At 41.3% G+C, this 21,999-nt stretch overlaps 8 protein-coding genes across 8 annotated transcripts; 6 read left to right on the top strand and 2 right to left on the bottom strand.

The window, feature by feature from the left end:
• Positions 1–272: 272 nt before the first annotated feature.
• Positions 273–2,384, bottom strand: POX1_2 (fatty-acyl coenzyme A oxidase; the record flags this gene model as incomplete). The annotated part of the gene is made up of 1 exon (XM_064832166.1): positions 273–2,384. One exon carries the CDS (start codon positions 2,382–2,384, stop codon positions 273–275), a length of 2,112 nt encoding a protein of 703 aa, XP_064679869.1.
• Positions 2,385–3,652: 1,268 nt separating this feature from the next.
• Positions 3,653–8,068, top strand: ATC70_012997 (uncharacterized protein; the record flags this gene model as incomplete). Its single annotated transcript, XM_064832165.1, has 1 exon — positions 3,653–8,068. One exon carries the CDS (start codon positions 3,653–3,655, stop codon positions 8,066–8,068), a length of 4,416 nt encoding a protein of 1,471 aa, XP_064679868.1.
• Positions 8,069–8,546: 478 nt separating this feature from the next.
• Positions 8,547–9,344, top strand: ATC70_012996 (uncharacterized protein; the record flags this gene model as incomplete). The annotated part of the gene is made up of 1 exon (XM_064832164.1): positions 8,547–9,344. One exon carries the CDS (start codon positions 8,547–8,549, stop codon positions 9,342–9,344), a length of 798 nt encoding a protein of 265 aa, XP_064679867.1.
• Positions 9,345–9,614: 270 nt separating this feature from the next.
• On the top strand, positions 9,615–10,109 carry ATC70_012995 (uncharacterized protein; the record flags this gene model as incomplete). Its single annotated transcript, XM_064832163.1, has 1 exon — positions 9,615–10,109. The coding sequence occupies one exon, from the start codon at positions 9,615–9,617 to the stop codon at positions 10,107–10,109; it is 495 nt and encodes a 164-aa protein (XP_064679866.1).
• A 21-nt stretch (positions 10,110–10,130) lies between these two features.
• On the top strand, positions 10,131–10,436 carry ATC70_012994 (uncharacterized protein; the record flags this gene model as incomplete). The annotated part of the gene is made up of 1 exon (XM_064832162.1): positions 10,131–10,436. The coding sequence occupies one exon, from the start codon at positions 10,131–10,133 to the stop codon at positions 10,434–10,436; it is 306 nt and encodes a 101-aa protein (XP_064679865.1).
• Positions 10,437–13,610: 3,174 nt separating this feature from the next.
• ATC70_012993 (uncharacterized protein) lies at positions 13,611–15,068 on the bottom strand (the record flags this gene model as incomplete). Its single annotated transcript, XM_064832161.1, has 5 exons — positions 13,611–14,380; positions 14,446–14,704; positions 14,800–14,821; positions 14,880–14,997; positions 15,059–15,068. The coding sequence occupies 5 exons, from the start codon at positions 15,066–15,068 to the stop codon at positions 13,611–13,613; spliced, it is 1,179 nt and encodes a 392-aa protein (XP_064679864.1).
• A 612-nt stretch (positions 15,069–15,680) lies between these two features.
• ATC70_012992 (uncharacterized protein) lies at positions 15,681–17,222 on the top strand (the record flags this gene model as incomplete). The annotated part of the gene is made up of 1 exon (XM_064832160.1): positions 15,681–17,222. The coding sequence occupies one exon, from the start codon at positions 15,681–15,683 to the stop codon at positions 17,220–17,222; it is 1,542 nt and encodes a 513-aa protein (XP_064679863.1).
• A 453-nt stretch (positions 17,223–17,675) lies between these two features.
• ATC70_012991 (uncharacterized protein) lies at positions 17,676–20,339 on the top strand (the record flags this gene model as incomplete). Its single annotated transcript, XM_064832159.1, has 7 exons — positions 17,676–17,690; positions 17,743–17,882; positions 17,945–18,638; positions 18,691–19,305; positions 19,361–19,945; positions 20,010–20,223; positions 20,284–20,339. The coding sequence occupies 7 exons, from the start codon at positions 17,676–17,678 to the stop codon at positions 20,337–20,339; spliced, it is 2,319 nt and encodes a 772-aa protein (XP_064679862.1).
• Between the last annotated feature and the right edge of the window lie 1,660 nt (positions 20,340–21,999).

Below are 21,999 nucleotides of genomic sequence, written 5' to 3'. Positions count from 1 at the left end.
TCTAATTATTCATCCAGACAGAGCTAAATCATGATTAGCTTGCTGGAGTTGTCTTTTAGCATGATTAGACATTAGTTGATCTGAGTTGACTTATTTGTCAATCTAATTAATAGAACTTTTATCCATTGTTATAGTATATAAGAAGGATCATCTACCTGGCCAGTAGAGAGACTTCAGTTTACTTTACACCTGTCAGTTTGATAATAAAACATACCTTTATCAAGTTGACATTACTGTTTTTTTATTCTTTTTTTTCCGTGAATTTTAGTCTATCAAGCCTCAAATTCCACAATATCCATCAAATGAAAAATGTCTTTGACGACGCGAGTAAAAGCAATTTTGGGATCAGCATTATACCAAGCAAACTGTCGATAGCCACTGGTAAAGCCAGCCTTGTCAACCCTGTCTATAGCATCACCAAAAATCTCTTGCATCTTTGACTGAATTTCTGACTCCATAATAGCATTGGGATTGCTTACTGGCGTAGCTATTACAGGATCGCTAGTGGCGGTAGGATTGACAGAGGAAATACTCGAGGCTTCAGATGGTGAAGCAGCTGTGATGAGATGAGCTGCAGGAACTCTCAGTTCAAATGGTGGTTCACCATATGTTTGCAAAGCAATACCATTTGCCAGATATCCAGGAACATATACTTTTGTAATTCTTACAGTTGCTGTGCTACCATTAGCCACGATTTCGCCGTAGGCAACAGCTTGACTGTTTCGTGGAGGCATCACATCTACAAACGAACCAACTGGACAGGTAGGAAGCACACGATTACCAACAGGCAGATGATTCGCAGCAACACTGTAGATGGCCAAACTAGCCCAAGCATCAATTGCAGCATAATTTAGAAGATCTGGCGAGAGGTCAGCCATATTCCATGCGCTTCTTTGAGGGCCTTTATCAAGAGGGGCACCAAGTATACATAGCGAAATGTCTGACAATGACATTGTACCTGTTGAGATTAGCTGCCGTGCAGAACAGAATGATCCTAGCTCCAACTTCGTTTTGCATTCAATTCCGAACCGATTATTGAGACGAGAGAAATCAACACCAATGCTTCTTCCAACTTTCGTGATATCAGCATTTACAAGCACATCTACAAGCTCCTTGGGGAGTGCGAGCCAGGATCTATCAATATGCAGAACGTCCACTGTATTGCCATGAGCAATCTGAATGACATCAACTTGATCGTAATGCGGATCGTCATTCACATTCCACTCTGTGTCAAGTCCAATAACCGAGGGCTTGCCAGCGTTTCTCTCGACTGTCAACTTGTCATTCAGATCCTTCATCTTCCTAATAATTAACCCTACATCACGATTGAGATAATCTACCTCAACATCATTTGGCAGCCTGAGGAATAACCGGTTTGCGTTGCTGTTTGCAGTCTCTTGCTGACGTGGGACCTCTTGAATGACCTTCAAAGAGTCGAAGATGCTCTCCAAGAATCGTTTATCGCTTTGCACATTATCAGTGAAGAAAGCTACCGGCATCTCATGTCCATAAAGTTCGTATGCTTCTTTCATCTTTTGCAATGAATGCTTCAGATAGATAAGGGACTTTGAGGGGACCAGAACCTGATGTACGATCTCCTCATACTCATTCGTCACGGTGAACAAGGCAGTGAATACACCAGCATCCTCAATTTTAGCGATATGTTTCGGGAATTTGAAAGAGTGATCGCACTTAAGCACCTTGCCGTCAAGAAGCATGGCATGTTTGTCCATCTTTGGCTTGAGTTCCTCGATCATTGCTGTGTACAAAGTCCTGAAATAAGTGGCACTTGGTACATAACCAGCATACTGGTGAGGGTCTTCAAAATTCGAGTAAGGGAGGAACGAGTAGTTCCGGAGGAGTCCTTTCTTTTTAGCCAAACATGACAGTAAGTACTGGAGTTCCAGCTGATCATGACGAAGAACATGCAATTCTCGGAGTAACTTTTGGAATCTCTGAGGACCCATTGAATTTTGCATGCACGGACGAAGGAGATTTGCGACAGTTTTGGAAACACCTCCTTTGCTAGTCAAAACGGCAGGGAATTCCATCTGAAGCTCCTGTGGCAATTGTCGCATAATGATGGGGTCGTGAGATTGCCATGAGTCTTCAGCCTCGCAGTTCTCTTCACCCTCTTCTAATCCGGCCTCTTCAGGGACAGAGCGCTCTTCTTGGCTTTCAGATGTTGATGACTCGCCCTGATTTGAGCTGCTTGAAGGATCAATACTTGTTGCTGCTGCATTGAATTTAGCTACTCGCTTGAAGGCTTGTGTGATTGTAGCTTGATTCGAAATAAAGCCTTTGGTAGCAGAAAATCGGAGGGTAGAAAAGCTGCGTGCTTTTCCTTTGTCTTTATTGTTGCTATGTTTGGTAACTTTCCCCATTACTGTTCACAAAACGCATAAATAAATGAATATAAAAGGAGAAAGGGGGTAAATCAGATTAGGTTTGAAAGTATAGTAGGGCTTTTAAATTTCATATATATTTCTACAGCCGGCCCTAATTTATGATTTTATTGGCCAATATAAACCAATCATTTATCTTATTAGGGCCGGAGTTTTGCCCCAGGTATGTTATCCCCGCCCAATCTTGAACAGAAAAAATAAACTGAGCTTGAATTGATTTTGGCGGCGGCATTGCTGCTGGCTGACCAAAATGCCTTTCTGTTGATGGCAATGACGATTGTGATGCTGATTAATTAGAGATTATGAATTTAAAAGAACAGTCGATTAGCTTGAATCCTTTTTTATTTGGTTTTTTTTGCGAGTTTTTCCCTATAATATAGATATCTTTTGCAATGATAACCTCTCAAAAAAAATCGCTGTAGATCTCATAAAAGTCCTGTGTTTACGCATGGCCAGCTCTGTGTCGCCATCTCAAGAGCAGCATCCGCGAATGGTATCACAGTTCTGCCGCCAGAAAATGCAACTCGGACGGAGGATGTAGTAAACCAGAAGTCATAATAATATCACGTAAATGCTTCATAAAAAATATTATTGATTTGTACCTCCAAAGTTCTGACGTTTAAATCAAGCTTCATGCCTAATATAGTCATTGTTTAAAATGTACTTTTATAGCAGAGTTTTACTATCTCTTCTGATTTCAAATGTCTTCGGTGAGAGCCCGCAGGACGACGCCGTCATCGGGCGTAGCGAGATGGATCGGCTAGTCTAAATCTAAAATATATATACTGGAAAACTATGAAAAAAAAATAGACAAGCCAATCATATCCTTTTAAAATTTAATAGTATTAAAAGCCAGAACAAACGAGGGCATAACCACCGGCGAAGCCGGCAATGGGGAGGGGGTTTGGGGGAGGGGGCTTAGCCCCTCCACCAAGAACATCAAGCATCACAATTTGCATAAAGTGTATGAAATATCTTTTTGTTAAAATCAAATCGAATTATCATGCCTCCTGTTCAAGCTAGAAACTGTGTAACCTGTAGAGTTGCTCTACCTGAAGATTACAATTTTCGAAAATGTGATTCATGTCGAGTAAATAGAAAAGAAATGAAAAACAAACATTCGAACGAACCTTATATATATATTTTTGTTTCAGGAACGTGCCCGAAACTACGCCAGACAGAGAGCTGCATTAAGGCCACCTAGAGCACCTAGAGCACCTGCCGCTTTCATATCAGAACTTGGAAGAATGCAACCTCATTATCTGGGAAGAATGGACGTTGTATGTGATGGTTGTGGCGCATTGCATTGGGACGCAGCAAGAACTACCGGTCAATCCAGAAGCAACAATCTCTTCTACTCTTGCTGTAAAAAAGGAAAGGCCATATTGCCCTTATTGCAAGATCCGCCTGAGCCCTTGAATAGCTTAATCAACGGAAGCCATCCACGCTCATCCCATTTCTTGAAGCATATAAGGCAATACAATACTTTGTTTGCTTTTACTTCATTCGGTACCACTGCTACGCCAGCAGGGGCCCAGAGAGAAGGAGAGGAGGAGAGAAGAGGTGGAGTTACTCCAGTAAGTGCCCATGGTGAATTGTATCACATGCAAGCACCCTTGAATTTTGGTAATGCTCCAAAGTACAATCAACTGTACATTTACGATCCCGAGTATGCTGCTGCATGTCGATCTGCCAACCCCAGAAATCAGCATTTAGATGATTCAATCATTGAAGCATTAAGTGAAATGATTGATGACCCGGTTCGTTGTGGTAACCCATTTGTACGTATCTACAAGCATGCCCACGAAATTCTGAGTGCAGAGGAAGAACGACAAGCCCAAGATCATGTCAGCGAGGATGCGTATATTCGACTCAATCCTCAAATGAGACTGGAATTGGTTGTCGGTGAAGATAGGCGTACTCAGAACTTGCCAACTGTCAACGAGATTGCAGCTATTATCCCCAATGAATATGCTGATTCAAGTTTCAGAGACATCCTGATTACCTATCGAAATAGCACCTCCACCAGTTCCAGAGGACTCTTTAGAAGGATCAACGAGACGCATGCTGCCTACATGCCTCTCCATTACGTTTTGCTTTTTCCCAGAGGTGAATATGGGTGGCATTGGGGCCTTCGTTTGCAATTGCCTGCTTCAACTGTTGATGCCATGGATGTTGACAATGAAGAAGCGCAAGAAGAGGGACAACGTCGAGCAACAGGCAGGCTTACCCAGCGTGCCTTCTATAGATTTAGATTGCATGTCAGGAATGGTGAATCCAAAATCCTGTTCCTCTCGAGACGTCTATTCCAGCAATACCTGATCGATGCTTGGGCTGTTTGTGAACAAACCAAGTTAAACTGGATCAAGGCTAATCAAACGACTCTCCGTGCTGATGTCTACAAAGGTCTTGCTGATGCTATCAGTGCTTCTGATACAGATCTTGAAACGGTGGGTAGAACGTTTATTTTGCCAAGCAGTTTCACTGGTGGTCCCCGGTTTATGGCAGAGCTGTACCAAAACGCAATGGCTATTTCTAGATTCTTTGGTAAGCCAACGTTATTCATAACGTTTACTGCAAACCCAAACTGGAGGGAGATCCAAGATGAGTTGTTGCCTGGCCAAAGTGCTGCTGATCGCCCAGATTTGGTTGCTGAAGTATTCAACCGGAAGCACGACGCATTACTCAAAGACCTGAAGCAAAAGAAAATCTTTGGTGCTTATAAAGGGATTGTGAGAACAATCGAATACCAGAAGCGCGGCCTCCCGCATAGTCATATGCTGTTGTTCTTGGATAACCAAAATGACCGGTTTGATACGGCAGAGAGGATCGACCAGATTATTTCCACAGAAATTCCAGACGTTCATCAAGACCCTGAACTACATGCAATTGTCACCCGCAACATGATGCACGGTCCATGTGGTGGTTATAACAAGAAATCTCCCTGTATGGTGAAGGATGCTTTCGGTAACGACGTCTGCTCAAAAAAGTTCCCAAAGCCTTATCAGCCAGCAACCATAGTCCCTGATGATGGGTATCCACTCTATCGTAGAAGAATGGATGGCCGCTCTCATGTAATACGCATCAAAGATGATCAGAACGTGTACCACGACTTTCATATGACAAATGAATGGGTGGTAGCGTATAATCCATTCCTATCAAAGAGATACAACGCTCATATCAACGTGGAAGTATGCGCCAGTGTCCAGGCTATCAAATACATCAACAAGTATATATACAAAGGTTCTGATCAGACTACTCTGAAAACCACGACTACCGCGACAACAGCCGCAACAGCTGGTACTGCAGCAATGTATCAGAATGATGAATGTGCCAAATATCTGAATGGCCGTTATATCAGCCCGTGTGAAGCCGTCTGGAGGTTGAAAGAGTTCCCAATGCATGAGGAAAGCCCACCTGTCACTACACTTGCTATTCATCTTGAAAATGAGCAGCCTGTATATTTTGATCCTTCCTGGCCTCAATCAAGAATTGATAATGTCCTGAGAGAGAGTCATACCACGCTCATGGGTTACTTTCATTATAATGCCGTGAATCAAAACAAATCTGGTTTTCAACCATTGCTTTACCAGCAATTCCCAGAGCATATGACTTGGAAAGAAAAGAAGCCAAAAAGGTGGGAAGCAAGACGAACCGATACCATGTCTATCGGCCGCATGTACTACTGTAGCCCTGCTGCCGGCGAGAGGTATTATCTGCGTCTGCTGCTCACAGTTGTCAGAGGAGCCACGTCGTTTTCTCATCTGAGAACTGTCAATAATCACGAGTATGCCACCTTTCGTGAGGCCTGTATGATGCTGCATTTGATCGAAGATGATGGAGAATGGACCAGAGCCTTTGAAGAAGCTGCTACCTTTGCCTCTGGCTACGCAATGCGTTCAATGTTTGTCTCTGCGCTCATGTTCAACTCATTGGTATCGCCTGTTCAGATTTGGGATCAATTCTGTGAAAGTTTCTGTGATGATCTTGAGCATGCAATCGTGCAAAAAGGGTATTCGCTGCTGCTCAGCGTGCAACCTGACGCTGAATTTTACCATGGAACGCGAAGTCTTGATTACGGCTTATATCTGTTGCAAACATCTCTTGGTGCACAAGACAGATCTCTAGGTCAGTTCAATTTGCCTTTGCCTCTCTTCAACTGGAATGGCTTGATAAGCAGAATGACTGGCATACAACGCAATTCATTGATACTCAATAAAATGTCATATCTCCAAGATCAAGAAGCCTTTTCGTACCAGCAAAAGTACGCTCAAATGAACGCTACCCAGAAGCACATATTTGAGACCATCACCTCCTCCATCAACAGCAACGCCAACAGCTCACATTTCTTTTTGCAAGGTCCAGCTGGCACTGGCAAAACCTTCATTTACAATACTCTTTGTCACTTTTATAGAAGCCAAGGAAAAATTGTTCTCTGTGTTGCCTCCTCTGGCATTGCTGCTTTGCTACTTCCTGGTGGGCGTACGTCGCACTCTCGCTTTGCCATTCCACTCAACATCCACGAGCAGTCTGTGTGTGCAATCAAGAAAAACGATGATCTTGCTGATCTCATTCGAGAGACATCATTGATAATTTGGGATGAAGTGCCAATGCAGCATCGATATTGCTTTGAAGCTTTTGATCGAACACTTCGTGATATTTGTAGTCGTGGTGATGAAGTTACCTTTGGTGGTATTCCTGTTGTTCTTGGCGGTGATTTTGCTCAAATTCCACCTGTTGTTAGGCAAGGTGGCCGTCCTGAAATCGTCAATGCCTCACTGAAATCGTCAAGATTATGGCCCAAATTACAAAAGCTGAGCCTGACTGAGAATATGAGACTTGCCAACTCCAATGACACAGATAGGCAATTTGCAGATTGGATAGGAAAAATGTCGTATGAACCATCCATGATTGGCAGCATTGCTTTGCCCTCTTTTTTGAGGCAGATGACTGATCTTGATCAGTTCATTGAAGATATCTATCCTCAGCATGTTCTGCAGTGTCCTCTGCAAAATAGTGATTTCTTCAAGGAAAGAGCTATTCTCTGTTCAAAGAACGTCAACGTTGATGCTATTAACAGCAAGGTGATGGAGAACGTGATTGGGGAAAAGGTCACTCTGTACTCTGCTGACACAGCTCAGTCTGATCTGACCAACACGGAGACCCAAGCCTATCCCTCAGAGTATTTGCAAACCCTTTCGCCTTCAGGGCTGCCGCCAGCAGTTTTGGAGTTGAAAGTAGGTCTTCCTGTCATGCTCTTGAGAAACCTCAACCCTGAAAGAGGTTTGTGCAATGGCACAAGGCTGATCATTCAGCAAATTGGACAGTATGTCCTCAAGGTGAAAATCCTCGGAGGGTCAGGTGCTGTCGAGTTGATTCCTCGCTTTACTTTGTCTACATTGCCTGGCACATTGCCATTCATTTTGACCAGAAAGCAATTCCCGGTTAAAGTATCTTTCGCAATGACCATCAACAAGTCGCAGGGTCAATCTCTCAGAAAAGTTGCCGTGGACCTCAGGAGTCCCGTATTTACTCATGGCCAACTCTATGTTGCCATGTCAAGAGCAACATCTGCCAATGGCATGACCATTTTATTACCCGAAAATATGAAACACACAGAAAATGTGGTGTATCCTGAAGTTCTATTTTCAGATACTACCTAATATAACTACTCTATATTCTTTTTTACCCTTTATAACTATTGATTTAACCAGTTTTATTGTAATCGGCCAAAGCCCGCAGGGCGACGCCGTCATCGAGCGTAGCGAGATAGATCGGCTAGTCTAATATATATACTGTAAAACATTCAAAAAAAGTAGACAAGCCAATCATATCCTTTTAAAATTTAATAGTATTAAAAGCCAGAACAAACGAGGGCATAACCACCGGCGAAGCCGGCAATGGGGAGAGGGTTTGGAGGAGGGGGCTTAGCCCCTCCACCAAGAATATAAGGCACCAAAAAAAAAATTTGATACATTGCTTTTTGTTATTATACGTACGTAATAATATGCCTCCTACTATTCAAACAAGACACTGCACGACCTGTAGAGCTGCTCTTCCAGTAGACTATGCTTATCGGAAATGTGATTCATGTCGAGTAAGTAAAATGGCTTTTAACGCCTAATAAAACCCTGAGACGCAATGGTTTATTTTGTTTGTACTCAAATTCAGGAACGAGCGCGAAATTACGCCAGGCAAAGAAGATTGGCGAATCGAAGAACACCAAGAGCACCTGCAGCGTTTGTATCAGAACTTGGAAGAGTACAACGTTCAGATTTGGGCAGAATGGACAACCAATGTGATGGATGTGGAGCTTTGCATTGGGCCGCAGAGAGGGCTGTTCAACAGCGAGTAAACGACAACTGCTTTCATGCTTGCTGCAAAAAAGGTAGAGCTGTCTTGCCCCTTTTGCAAGAGCCTCCCGAGCCTTTAAATAGCTTGATCAACGGAAGCCATCCTCGATCCTCTCATTTTTTGCAGCACATGCGACAATACAACACTTTGTTCGCATTTACATCATTTGGCACCGATGCTACGCCTGAGCAGCTCCAAAGAGATAGAGAGAATGAGATGAGAGGCGGCATCACGCCGGTTCGTGTTCATGGGGAACTCTATCACTTGCAAGCACCACTAAATTTGAGCAATGTGCCAAAGTATAGCCAGCTGTACGTTTACGACCCAGAGTATGCCGCTGCGATTCGCTGTGCAGACCCCAGAAATCAAGGATTGGACGACACGATCATTGAGCAACTGAGTGAAATGATTGCTGCCATCATTCCAAACGAGTCTTCTGACAGGTGTTTCAGAGATACAGTGCGCGAAAAAAACGTTCCAGTGTTTTGCCAATTCGTAGTTTTACACTTACAGCTCTGTCAAATTTTCTCCAGTTTTAAAACTAAAGTAAGACTACAAAAGCTTGGGTTTTTAGCCACAAAATGAGCTACTAAAATAATTGATACAGTAGATATTGAGCTAGTGCAACTGACGTAAAGTAAAAAATTTCGATTTTGTGAAATTGGAAATATCGCTCGATGACCTTATTGTTTGTATACATTCCACGAAAATGACCCGAGAGCCGTAATTTTTTATATCATTTATGTTTAAAATGTTAGTTATCCGAAGAATGCTTAAAAAAGTATAAAGAAGCGTGAGATTTTGGTCTTTCCCCTCATTATATTTTACCATCTTTACTTCATCACTTTTTTTAACATGACACGTCCCATTACTCAGGAGGTTCAAGGATCTGTCAAGGCTCTTTTCAACCAAGGTTGTTCCCTCCGTGCCATTCAAAAAATCTTCCCAGATTTGTCCGTCAGTGTATTTTCTCGCCACAGGAAGAAGTTTTTTGGTCATTCAAAACATGCCAAACCCGGAAGACGCAGCAAAATCACTACGCAGAATATGAACTACATTGAGAGGAATCTCCGCAATGGTAATTTAGACGGCCCCAGGGGTGTGCAGTGCTACCTTGCTCATATGGTAGTTCAGATGACTTTGAGGAATATACAGTATATACTCAAGCGCAAAGGGTTCAAGGCTAAAAGAAAGATAAAGACCAATTTCGTGTCTGCGGAGAACCGGAAAAAGCGTTTTGTGTGGGCCAAGAGACATCGACATTTGACTGCGGACGATTGGCGTAAATGGGGATTTTCCGATGAAAGCAGGGCCAACATGTGGGGATCTGACGGCGAATCTTTCTACTGAACTGACAGGCCCACTGAGTTGATGCCTCATCAAACTGAGGCTCAAGTTCAGGGAGATGGTGGTGGCGTTGTTTTCTGGGGCATGATAACAGCGGAGGGACCCAGCTATGGCTCCACCATTACCGAAGGAACTGTTAACTCAGAAGTTTATGCTGAAATTCTGAACTCATCTTTGCTAGACACTATCGAGTACTATGGGCTGGACAAGAAAACGTTTAGATTCCAGCAAGATAACGCAAGACCACATACTTCTGGTCCCATTAAGAAATGGTTCACGCATCACGGATTCTCTGTGCAAAGTGTCTGCAGTGAAATCAGGTTTAAATAGATTTCACAAAAAAAATAAAGCAATAGTAAAATACAATAGAAATCAACTGTATTTTATTTTGTGTATAAAATGAACTGAAGATCCTGGAATTGAGTAAAAAAAAGAAGAGTATTTATACATTTGCATCTGGCTTGTAGGATTAGTGATGATAGAGAGCAATAGGTGCTGCTATTGCGATATCTGGCAAATGTTGTTGATGTTTGATTTAAAGTGGTAGTCAATGCAGGAGCACTGGCCATAAGGGTCGATTTGAGTAACCTTGATGGGCTTGGGTGAGCTATCGTCATAGCATGATTTAATGTAACCTTGATGGTTTAAAGTGTGATGTTTGTTATTGAAGCATGGAATCCTTTATCTGGGATATTGTGCAACTATGGCAGCAGGGCATAGTTGTCATATTTGAATATGCTTGTTATTGATTTAATTCTATTTGGATAAAGATACCATCACCTATTACGACCATCATGGGTGTGATTGAATACACTGTGATCAGGAGTGATTCATTCACACGATGTGCGATATAAGCGTGTATCTTTACTTTAGTATTTTTAAATGGGTTTTTGATGTACATTTGAGCGCTTTCATTAATAGATCCAAATAGCATGAATTTGAATGAGTGCTATTTGATGAACTTTGGTTTTCAATTAAGTTGCGTTTGGGTGGCTATTTCATTACAGTGTCCTTGATTGCCCCCCCCCAAAGCCCTGACCTAAACCCCATTGAACATGTCTGGCATCAACTAAAACGTCGTTTGAACAAGTACCCTACTAGGGCCGCCAGCATTTCTGAGTTAGAAGACAGAATTGAACAGGAATGTTATAAATTCACAAAAGAAGACTGTCTTAAATACATAGGCAGCATGCCACGCCGAATCAAAGCGGTTATCAAGAGTAAAGGTGGTCCAACTAAATTTTGAGCTTTTTTATAAAATTTAATAAATTCGACTTTTCACTTTTCATGACGCTACCATTCTTTTTCTAATTACGTGAATAAAGTGCATAATATATCATCTGATAGCCAACTACTCAGGCTATTTATGAAACTAAGCAAACCCTAGTAGCTTTGATATTTGCAGAGAAAACTGGCTATAAGTGCAATTTGGCAAAACACTGGAACGTTTTTTTCGCGCACTGTAATTACATTCAACTTTCTGACCGATAATAATGAGCAATTTCCAAAAATATGAAAACAGGTTTTCTGTGAATAAGTCAAAATTTAACATATAAAAGTCTGATAGAAAGAGTTTCCAATGTTGCATTTCATCTTTACGACCAATTTGATCTTATATGTATCATAGAAAAAGTCTTCATTTTTGGGGCGAAAAACGCGATCGTTTGATTTTCAAGAGTTTTCCCCTGCTAGTACTCATGTAAAAATGAGGATTTTCATTGATTTTGCAATGAGTTAAAAAATTTGAGATAAACCATTAGTGAGTAGAGCGTGGTCAAGAGGAGTCGTTTGGTGCTATTGCAAACGCTCAAAACGCTTTGTAGCATGAGTTGTTTATGTTTGAAAATGGCTAGATTTGAACAGAATTCGACCTAAAACTAAGACGTAGTAGGTTGCGTTGGCCAAGAAGTAGATAAATTAAAGTTCTGTCTGATGCCTGCGATGTTCTGCATTGTATGAAACTCATTTTCTAAGCGATAGAGGCTTTTATTCTTGTTAAGCACAAAAAATAAAAAGATTATTATTTGTAGCATATAAAAAATGTTCGATATTATAAAAACAAGAGACCTATTTGAATAAGATCAGACACAAAAACTAAAGATTCATTGATGAAGACAAGCGTTATTCTATTTATACTAAGTTCTGAATGCCAAAGTAGCAATCTATCTTGTACAACGCTTAGCACATCTGGTGAACCTCAGTATTTAGATAGCTGAGATGCACTTCAATTATCATAGCTTGTCCATGTTGCTGCACAACACAGACATATCTACCCATCAAGAATACCTTAATCTTTATAGACAGTTGTAGTCCTCCTGGCACAACACATATTTATATGGAAGCCAGACTTATCAATAAATGCACAGTTTCTAAGAAAACTCATGTCTAATTCCACGATTTTCTTAGTCCTTTCATATCTTGCTTTAATAGCACCCTCGTCATTTCTTTTGAGGCTATGAAAAGCAGCTCTTTTGAAGGTAAATTCCATATTATCTCTAATAAACTCATGAACAGCTACTGATCTTTCAAACTTCAAGTCATCAAACTTAGTAGTTAACTGCTCCAAAGCTTGTTTAATGTTGGTCGAAGGATTCTCGTCTAACAAGTCAGTTAGAAAAGTTTGGTGTTCTTCGTGGAGCTTCTTGCGATCGCATCTAGCTTTTGGCAAGAAAAACGTATTTGAATCGTTCTTGCATTGATTCCACCAGCGCTGGCCAGTGCGTTCGTTAATGTTATACTTTTTGGCTACAGATGCAATTTTCTTAGGAGCCTTAATCAACATTTGAAGAATAGAATTTATTTTGTCGTATTCAGATTAAATCGTGTATTTCTTTTTCTTCTTTTTGAGATCAGTGTTTACGACAGGCTTCTCTTCGCTCTCTAACGTCTCAACTTTGCTATCTAACTGCTGATTTAAATAATATTCCATCGTAACTAATTTCCTTACTTGCACGTCAAGTTCGTCCACCTCCTTCATCTCTTAATCCTCCTTTTCCGTCCTCGAATACTGCTTGTTTGAAATTGCTCATTTAAAATACTAAAACAACGAGCAGGGAAGAATGCGACTTGATAATATGGAAAGACCGTAGATTGTCCTATCTCAAGTTATGGAAATCCAATAGTAATTCGCACATCGGACATGTCCTTTAAATATTTAGAAATGATGAAATTTGAGGTACCTGGAATTTATACAATGGACCTGGTCTCATTTTAAGGAATATATCTTTTTTTATAAATTCCATTTCTAATAATAACACAATCGTGTATTTTGGGAATCAAATAACAAAAGCACAGTTCCATAAAACCTTGTGATTTATATAGACATGAATGTAATGATAATGTGATAATAATAATGTAATAAATATGATGGGGAGGAAGAAAGAGTACACAAAGCTCAAAAGATGATCAAGCTTTTTAAAAAAAAGAGAAATGTATAAAAGAGTAATATTACAATTATGAAATGGGTGGATGAAGAGAGAGAGAGATACATACGGATGAATTGTTTTAATACTTTGTGGGATGTTCAAAAACAGCACTCTTCTGTATATCTGCTAGACTCTTTACTCGAGTAAATCGACCAGCATGCTTTACTGAAGTACCGTCTTCTTCTAATTGCCGTTGCAATAAAGCTTCACCTAATCGTCTTCTCTTGAGTTCTTCTTCCTCTGGGTCATCGTAAGTGACGCTACCACCAGCAGCAGAAGAAGAAGGAGGAAGAGGATTCCAATCAGCCGTTGATCTTCCCAGTGTATTTCTAAAGGTATCAGCGAGTAACACAGCGTCTGTTGAGGTTAATTTGTTATCGTAGGGTGTAAATGGTTGTGTGTACGTTTGTCTTGAAGCCAATGTACCCACACTGGAGGCATTTTCTGCTGCACTCATGGGTACACTGTCTGTTGATCGGAAAGCGTTTATTTTTGCTTGCGAGTTGAGGAATGCTGAATCTTTGTATAGTCCCTTTTCTCCACTGCCTTTGCCCGAGTCGCCATTTCTACCACCTTTGCCTCCTCCAACGATTGGAATCAGCTTGTTGTTTCGTTTGTTTCTACGAGAAATAAGGATGGCCCATATAAGGGCAGCAGCACCACAAACTAATGCAATCACTGCAATCACAATGACAGCGATGGCCCATCCAGGCAACGCAGATGAAGAGGATGATAGATTACTGCTATTGCCGCTATTTCTATCGCTGCTATTATTATTGTTATTTGTGCTCGTTGAGTTTGTCGTATTGGCTATGTTTGTTGTGCTGCTGTTACCAGGAGGTGCAATTTCTATATTTGAGTTGATAACGATTAGGCTCTAAAAAGTATTTATATAACAAGGGATTGATACTAACGGGTGATGGTAAAGTTGAATGGTCGAGGAAACATGCTGCTTGGGCTCGCAAGCTCTTGAGCAGAGTCAAGTGTTGAAGGCAGATAAAAGCCCAGCATGGTCCAATTTTTAGGCGAATCTCCTGGATTCAATGGTGTGAGGAACCAAGAGTCATCCACAGTTACTTCGATGCCCCCAGTGCTTCTATCTAAATTGGTGAAATTCTTGACGTTTTGATATTCAAACTTGATGTAATAGTACAAGTAGAGACTGATGGATTCCTAAATTCATATAGTGTGTTAGCCAGGGGGGGAAGAAAGAGAGAGAGAGAGGGGGAGGGAGGACACAGAGGGGTGTGTTCTCATTTCTTCCTTACATAGCCCACATAAAAAGGATAGCTATAGAACAAAAGGGAGGTAAGTATAATTACACTATAATGAATTTGCTGCTACATACTTGAAATTCCACACAAAATCATACGTAGAGCCATTTGTCCACACATCTGTTGATACGGGCGAACAAAAAGGGTACTGATTGCCTTGATCGGAACATGATTGTGCTTGTTCAGAGAGAGCTTTGTTATACATTAGAGACCTTGTTTTTATTGATTCCTCGAAAAAAAGCTTAAAATTTACCACTTTGCATATGTAGATTTTGATTCGAGTTTAGTGAGAGAGAGAAAAAGAAAGAGAAAAAGAAAAGATAGAGGTAGCAATGATTTGGATTTTAAGGTAAATGTTGTTAAAAATAGAATGGTATCGCACGCATGCACACACACTCTCTCTCTCGTTTGATATCAACAAAAAGCGACACAGACACGCAAACAAGATGTGCTCACCAAGATGTGAATGCAGAGAAAAAAAAAGTGAGAAAGAGGAATTCATGTCTCGTATCCCGAGAGCAGATTTTTTACCTGGGAACAGGGAGAACATCTTTTTTTTTTTTTTTTTTTTTTTTTTTTTTTTTGTTCAATCATGTACAAATGAACATGTAAATATATTCCAAACAACTAATCAACCTTGTACCACAGCAAGAACATTTGGGACAGAGGGAAAGGGGGACCACCACACTTGGCAGCCAAATTCGCGACCCTTTTAAGACTCCTCTTTGGATTTGACTCAATTACTCTTCGTCAGCTTGAATCACATTTAGGATTACAAAAGATGTATCAAATTCATGAAAACTTTTTTTTTTCTTCCTTCTTTCTTTTTCCCTCGCTTCTCATTTCAAAGATTTTTGTTATACTATAAGAAAACCATGGAGCACTATTTGCATCAACAACACAATCAATTAAAGATGGACAACAACATTTTTGTAACCTCAAAATACACAACTGCAGGAACCACTCTTTTGACACAAGCGCCATTAGCTTCGGTGCCGTTCCCTTCGGAACGATTCGACCGATGTAACTATTGCTTACGAAAAGGGAATCTCCAATGTTGCTCAAAATGCCATGCCGCCTACTTTTGCAGTCAAGATTGCTTTTTGAAATCATGGATCCATTTTCACAGAGGTTTATGCGGCTCGCCAGATTACGGCAAGGATGCTCTTTTGGATGTCAATCAATGGTTGTTGGACCGCGCTGCATTGACCTTGGCCAGCCACGATACATTGCCCACCACCACCAAATCAAGTGCTCAGGTGCAAGCATTTCATCAGTTGGAAGTAGTGGCAGCAGACAGTACCGTAGATCAGTCGATGATGCAAAAGACATTGGACAAATTAAAGCCCACTGCAAGTTACACATTGTCAGAAATGGCCACTCTCTGGCAGCGTGTGCAGATCTCATCATTCCCAATCACAGACTCTGAAATGCAGTTGGATCCCGTTGCTATTGGCATCTATCCCATCACAAGCCAGTATGTGCGCCATTCATGCCGACCCAACGCAGGTGTCATATATGAACAAGGTCATCAGCTCATCATTGCCCTGGAAGACATTCCACCAAATACACCCATCACGATCAGCTACATTGATCTCATTGCAACAAAGCGTCAGAGACAGGAGGCACTAAAGGCAAGATTTGGCTTTGATTTCCAGTGCGATTGCATTCGCTGTCAAGGGGAGTATGCAGGATTGGATGTTTTACTAGAACGGGACACAGCCATGTCAGACGAGGAGCTGGAGCGAGCATTGATAGAGCAACTGAGAGCGTGGAATGTGCTGGAGATGGTAAAGGAATACGGCATCAAGGACGTAGCCCTGCCGCTGGAAAGCCTGGATCTACCGCATTTGGCACATTTCATCTGTCGAATGATTGCACCCGACATTTACGTACCTGCCTTCAGTAACATTGGCACGAAGAAATCCACAGCAGCCATATATTACGATAAACTGTCGCCATTGACTCAAGTTGGATATACGCGCGAGGAGGACGCCAGGCGCATTCTACCCGCCATCAACGCACTGTTGGATATACCGCCCTCCCCTTTTCTGACCATCCGAGCCATCAAAGTAGCCGAAAAAGTGCTTTTTCGATGCATTGCCGAATCAAGTTGGGTGGAAGCTTCACGTTGCACCATTTACCTGTACATGGTGTATCGATTGATGTATCCTACGCTCTACCCCAAGATGGTGTATCACGGTTTACTCATGTCGAGAGCAAGCTGGAATTCGCTAGTGCAATTGGAATTGGCAGGCATTGGCAAGAAATTAGAGCGTGTCTATGAAACCGGTGTTTCGTTGTGGATTCAAGTAGCCAAGGCCTCCGTGTCAATGACATTTGGAAGAAACTCATCGTTGTGGAGAGAGGTGGTTGAGATTCAATGGCTATTTGAAAGAGACCAAAAATTGAAATAATAATAAAAAAAAAATTCATGCAAAAGGGCACATTACGCCATGGAAATAGTAGTAAAACTGTTGCATCGATAGTGCCACAGACCTCAATTCTCATCAGTTGACAAATACCACACCATGCATATCTTTACGCAGGCATTTCCAATGACTAATATTGTTACATTGGACAAGGCAGAGGCCGTGAAAATCCTTTTGCTTCAACCAGTTTGAGCTCTTGCACCAAAGCACACACATCATGTCCACATAAAAATCCCATGAACATTCATGTGATTTAATATGCTTGTGGGTTTTTTTCCTTATTGAGAGCACGAGAGATAAGATAATACAGTCTGTACCTATGTGAAATGTAATACACGTTTTGCGTTTCATTGAAGACTTGTTTGTTTATAAAATTGTGTGTGCCTTTCTAACTTTCTCCCCTTTTTGTTATTTTTTTTTATCATCATAGCAAACAAGATGACCATGTTAAAGGTAATTGCAGTCATCTGGGAAGCGGTTTGGGGTGACTGAACGCACGGTATAGTACGCTACAGCATCCAGATGTGTATGGACATCTCTTCAGAGAAACAGAGCTTCCACCATCCGATTGTACACCAATGATGCTCAATCAGCCACTTCCGTCTATGAAAAGATGGACAGCAATATCAATACCATCAAGAAGAGGTAAATGTTTGGTTATAGGGGGGGGGGACAAGATAGAACAAAGAAATAACAATGTCATGCAGATTGAATCGCTCCTTGACATTGTCCGAAAAGATCCTGTATAGCCATTTGCATGACCCTCAGACTCAGGAAATCGCTCGAGGCTCCTCCTACCTCAAGCTCTTTCCAGACCGTATCGCATGCCAAGACGCCACTGCTCAAATGGTCTTGTTGCAACTCATGGCCACTGACATTGCTCGAGTTCAAGTGCCTACAACCATCCACTGCGACCATTTAATCGAGGCGCAACGAGGCGGTAAGGCTGATTTATCGAGAGCAAAGTACGTCAATAAGGAGGTCTATGATTTCTTGGCCGACGCGTCTGCCAAGTACGGTATCGGGTATTGGAAGGCAGGCTCTGGTATCATGCATCAAGTGCTGCTGGAAAATTATGCGTTTCCCGGTGGACTGATGATAGGCACGGATTCGCATACGTGTAATGCAGGCGGTTTGGGAATGCTAGGTGTCGGTGTCGGTGGCTCGGATGCTGTGGATGTCATGGCTGGCAAGAGTTGGGAATTAAAGTGTCCCAAAGTCATTGGTATCAAGTTGAGTGGAAGTCTCTCCGGGTGGGCATCACCAAAAGACGTTATTCTCAAGATAGCTGGTATACTCAGCGTGAAGGGTGGTACAGACAGTGTATTGGAGTATTTTGGTGAGGGTGTGGATTCAATTTCATGCACTGGTATGGCAACCATTTGTAATATGGGCGCCGAGGTAAGCATCTGTTTTATTGGTCCATTGTATGCGTTGTCTAAATGTCGTATAGGTGGGTGCTACATCTTCTGTATTTCCCTACAATGACCGTATGAGCGATTTCTTGAAGGCCACCCATAGACAAGATGTTGCTCACTCGGCTGAGAAATATGCTCATATTCTGCAATCAGATCAAGATGCTGCTTATGATGAAGTGATTGAAATCGATCTCTCCACCGTAGAACCTCATGTCAACGGTCCATTTACCCCTGACTTGGCTACTCCTCTCTCTCTGTTCAGATTAAAAGTGAAACAAGAAGGCTGGCCTGATAAACTGAGTGCGTCGCTTATTGGATCAGACACCAACTCATCGTATGAGGACATGAACAAGGCTGCTTCTATTGTCAGGCAAGGTTTGAAAAAGGGACTCAAAGCTAGAGTGCCCTTCTTGGTGACACCAGGCTCTGAACAAATGAGAGCAACCTTGGAACGTGATGGACAGTTGGATTTGTTTGAACAAGCGGGTGGTACTACTTTAGCAACGGCATGTGGACCTAGTATTGGGCAATGGGATCGCAAGCAAACTTTGCAAGGAGAAAAGAATGCCATCATGATTTCTTATAACAGAAACTTTAGCGGAAACAATGATAGTAACCCCAATACGCACGGGTTTATTGTATCTCCCGAGGTATGTCATCGTGTATACAAGCGACGTTTTTCAGCATTCTGACATAACCTTATAGGTTGCAACCGCCATGGCATTTGCAGGAAAGATCACATTCAATCCCATGACAGATTCCATGGTCGGATCAGATGGAATCCCCTTCAAATTTGACACACCCTCCAGTCATGATACCCCTCCCAAAGGATACGCAGCGCACAACGCAGAAATGTATCAAGCACCACCAGAAGATGGCTCGCATATCGAGATCAAGATCAACCCGCACTCAGATCGACTTCAAATCTTACCTCGCTTTCCCGCTTGGGATGGAAAAGACTACGAGTCTCTACCTATTTTGACCAAGATTAAAGGAAAATGTACCACGGATCATATCTCCATGGCAGGCAAATGGCTCAGATACCGCGGTCATCTAGAGCATATATCCAACAACCTGCTGATTGGTTCCACAAATTCAGAGGATCAAGTCAATCAGGCTACCAATGTATTCACAAATGAGACAGCTTCCATTCCTGAAACAGCCCGTGATTATAAATCAAGAGGCGTGTCTTGGGTCATTATTGGTGATGAAAACTACGGTGAGGGTTCGTCTCGCGAACATGCTGCTATGGAACCAAGATACCTGAATGGGCTTTCGGTCATTGCCAAGGTAAAATGCCGGTATACTCCCCCCCCCCATTCAAAAAAAAAAAAGCTAATCACATTTGAATTAGTCATTTGCTCGTATTCACGAAACCAACTTAAAGAGAAACGGTATATTACCGCTCACTTTCAGTGATCCAGATGACTATGAGAAGATTGATCCGTCTGATAAAGTCAGCATTGTTGGCTTAACTAATATCCAACCCGGGAACCCCTTGACATTGAGATTACATAAGAGCACAGGGGCCACGATTGATATTCCATTGAATCATACGTTTAATCAAGGTAGGCATAATAACAGTTGTAGTAAATGATGACAAGATGTAGTAATGCATGTACCATTAGAACAACTTCAATGGTTCAAGCAAGGTTCTGCTTTGAATGCAATGTGTTCAAAATAGTAGTTGGTGCTTGATAAATAATAAACTAAATGTAACCATCCATATTCTGGTCTCATTTTTTTCCGTCGATAATTATAAAATGTGGTATTTGTAATGAATTATGCACAAGTTCACAAGAAATCTCGCTTGAGGCTGAGATGAAGAGTGTGAATACAAGCAGCCCTCATGGATTTGATGAGTACAGGTATACTCTTTGTGCGTCCGTTCACCAAGAAGGTAATGAGCATAAAGACTTGCTATGTATCGCGCTCTTGAATGAAAACTCATGCTACCATTCAGCTCAATGGCATGGGGATCCATTGCCGCTCATTTATAGTAGCAAGTTTGATCATGTTTGGAAGAAAATTCCGTTTACTTCTACAATTTATATATTGAAATAGAATGGCTCCCTCATACTATTCCTGAACACAAGTAAGAATCACCTGTTTATCTGTTTATCATATTGGGTACATCTGTGTGTGTGTGAGTTTTGGACAATCTATTCTCAGATTACTAAAGAAATGCAGAATTCCTTGGTTGATTGATTTAAAGAGAAGCGAAATGAGCTAGATAGTGATCTACATGAACGCTTTACATTTTGTTAAAGAGATTATTGCATTACACATTGTTTTTTTTTTTAAAAAAAAAAGAAAATAGACCTGACAAAATAGAGGCACATTTTGTTTATACTACGCCATCCCGTGTAGAAAGAATAGGCACAACAGTATGGGCAGGCCAGCAGCAAAGAAACAATGATGCTTTTTGATTGATTGTAAAAAAGAAAACACATGAAATTTACACACCATGTGCTTTGGCTTTATTTTATGTGTATATTTCAAGCATTGAAAACAGTACACAGGTGATACTTGCCTTTTCTATACATAAAGAAGCTTCGTTATGCGATTCCTCTAATTACATGTGATTTCTGTTTGAATGCATTTGTTTACTGGATGTACAAGCAGCATTTCTGACAATCCTAAAAGAAGCGCAAGGGTGGTGATCACTAGTAGTATTTATAGTGAGCCTTTTTACTTGCTTCATGCATCCAGGTAACTAAGTTTCAGTTCCGTCAACAGAGACTTGTTTAATAAACTGCATGAGAAATTCCATCGTCATGTTTTCATAATTACAGTATCCATAAGGGAATTGATTCGTGGGTTTTTAGTAAATTCGCTTTACTTGACAAGCCATATCTTTTGACGCTTATATTTATTATTTTGTATATAATGACCTGATATTGATATTATTTTGGGGCTATCATGTCGATGTTTTCTTTTTCTGTTTTGGCAACCTCCCGCACATACATTATTCGTTTGTTCGTGTAGCCGTCCTTAACAGATAAGGAAACAAATAAAGCGATTTTTCAGATAAGAAAGCTAGTGATTGAATCAGGAAAAATCTGGGCCGTTCCATGATTCCGTAAGTTTTGATGCGCACAAACCAAAATGTGCTATCTCTTCTATTTTAGAAGAGATCAAATGCCTTGTATTTATTGTCTAGTATTCCAAATGGCTGGTTGCCATGGAAACCGTACCTGAATTATAGCGGAGTTGATTCCGATCAAGGACCTGCATTGGATACATTCGCGGCAGTCCGAATCAATTCAGGTACAAGCTTTCTTGTGTGTCAGACAAACGGAATCATAAGAGCATATAATTACGGATGTCTATAAAGACTCTAT

This window comes from Mucor velutinosus, assembly GCF_035048745.1.
Source record: "Mucor velutinosus strain NIH1002 chromosome Unknown tig00001571, whole genome shotgun sequence".
NCBI classification, from domain to species: Eukaryota; Fungi; Mucoromycota; class Mucoromycetes; order Mucorales; family Mucoraceae; genus Mucor; species Mucor velutinosus.
Note: the sequence above shows the minus strand (reverse complement) of the source record. Positions and strands in the feature narration are given on the sequence as shown.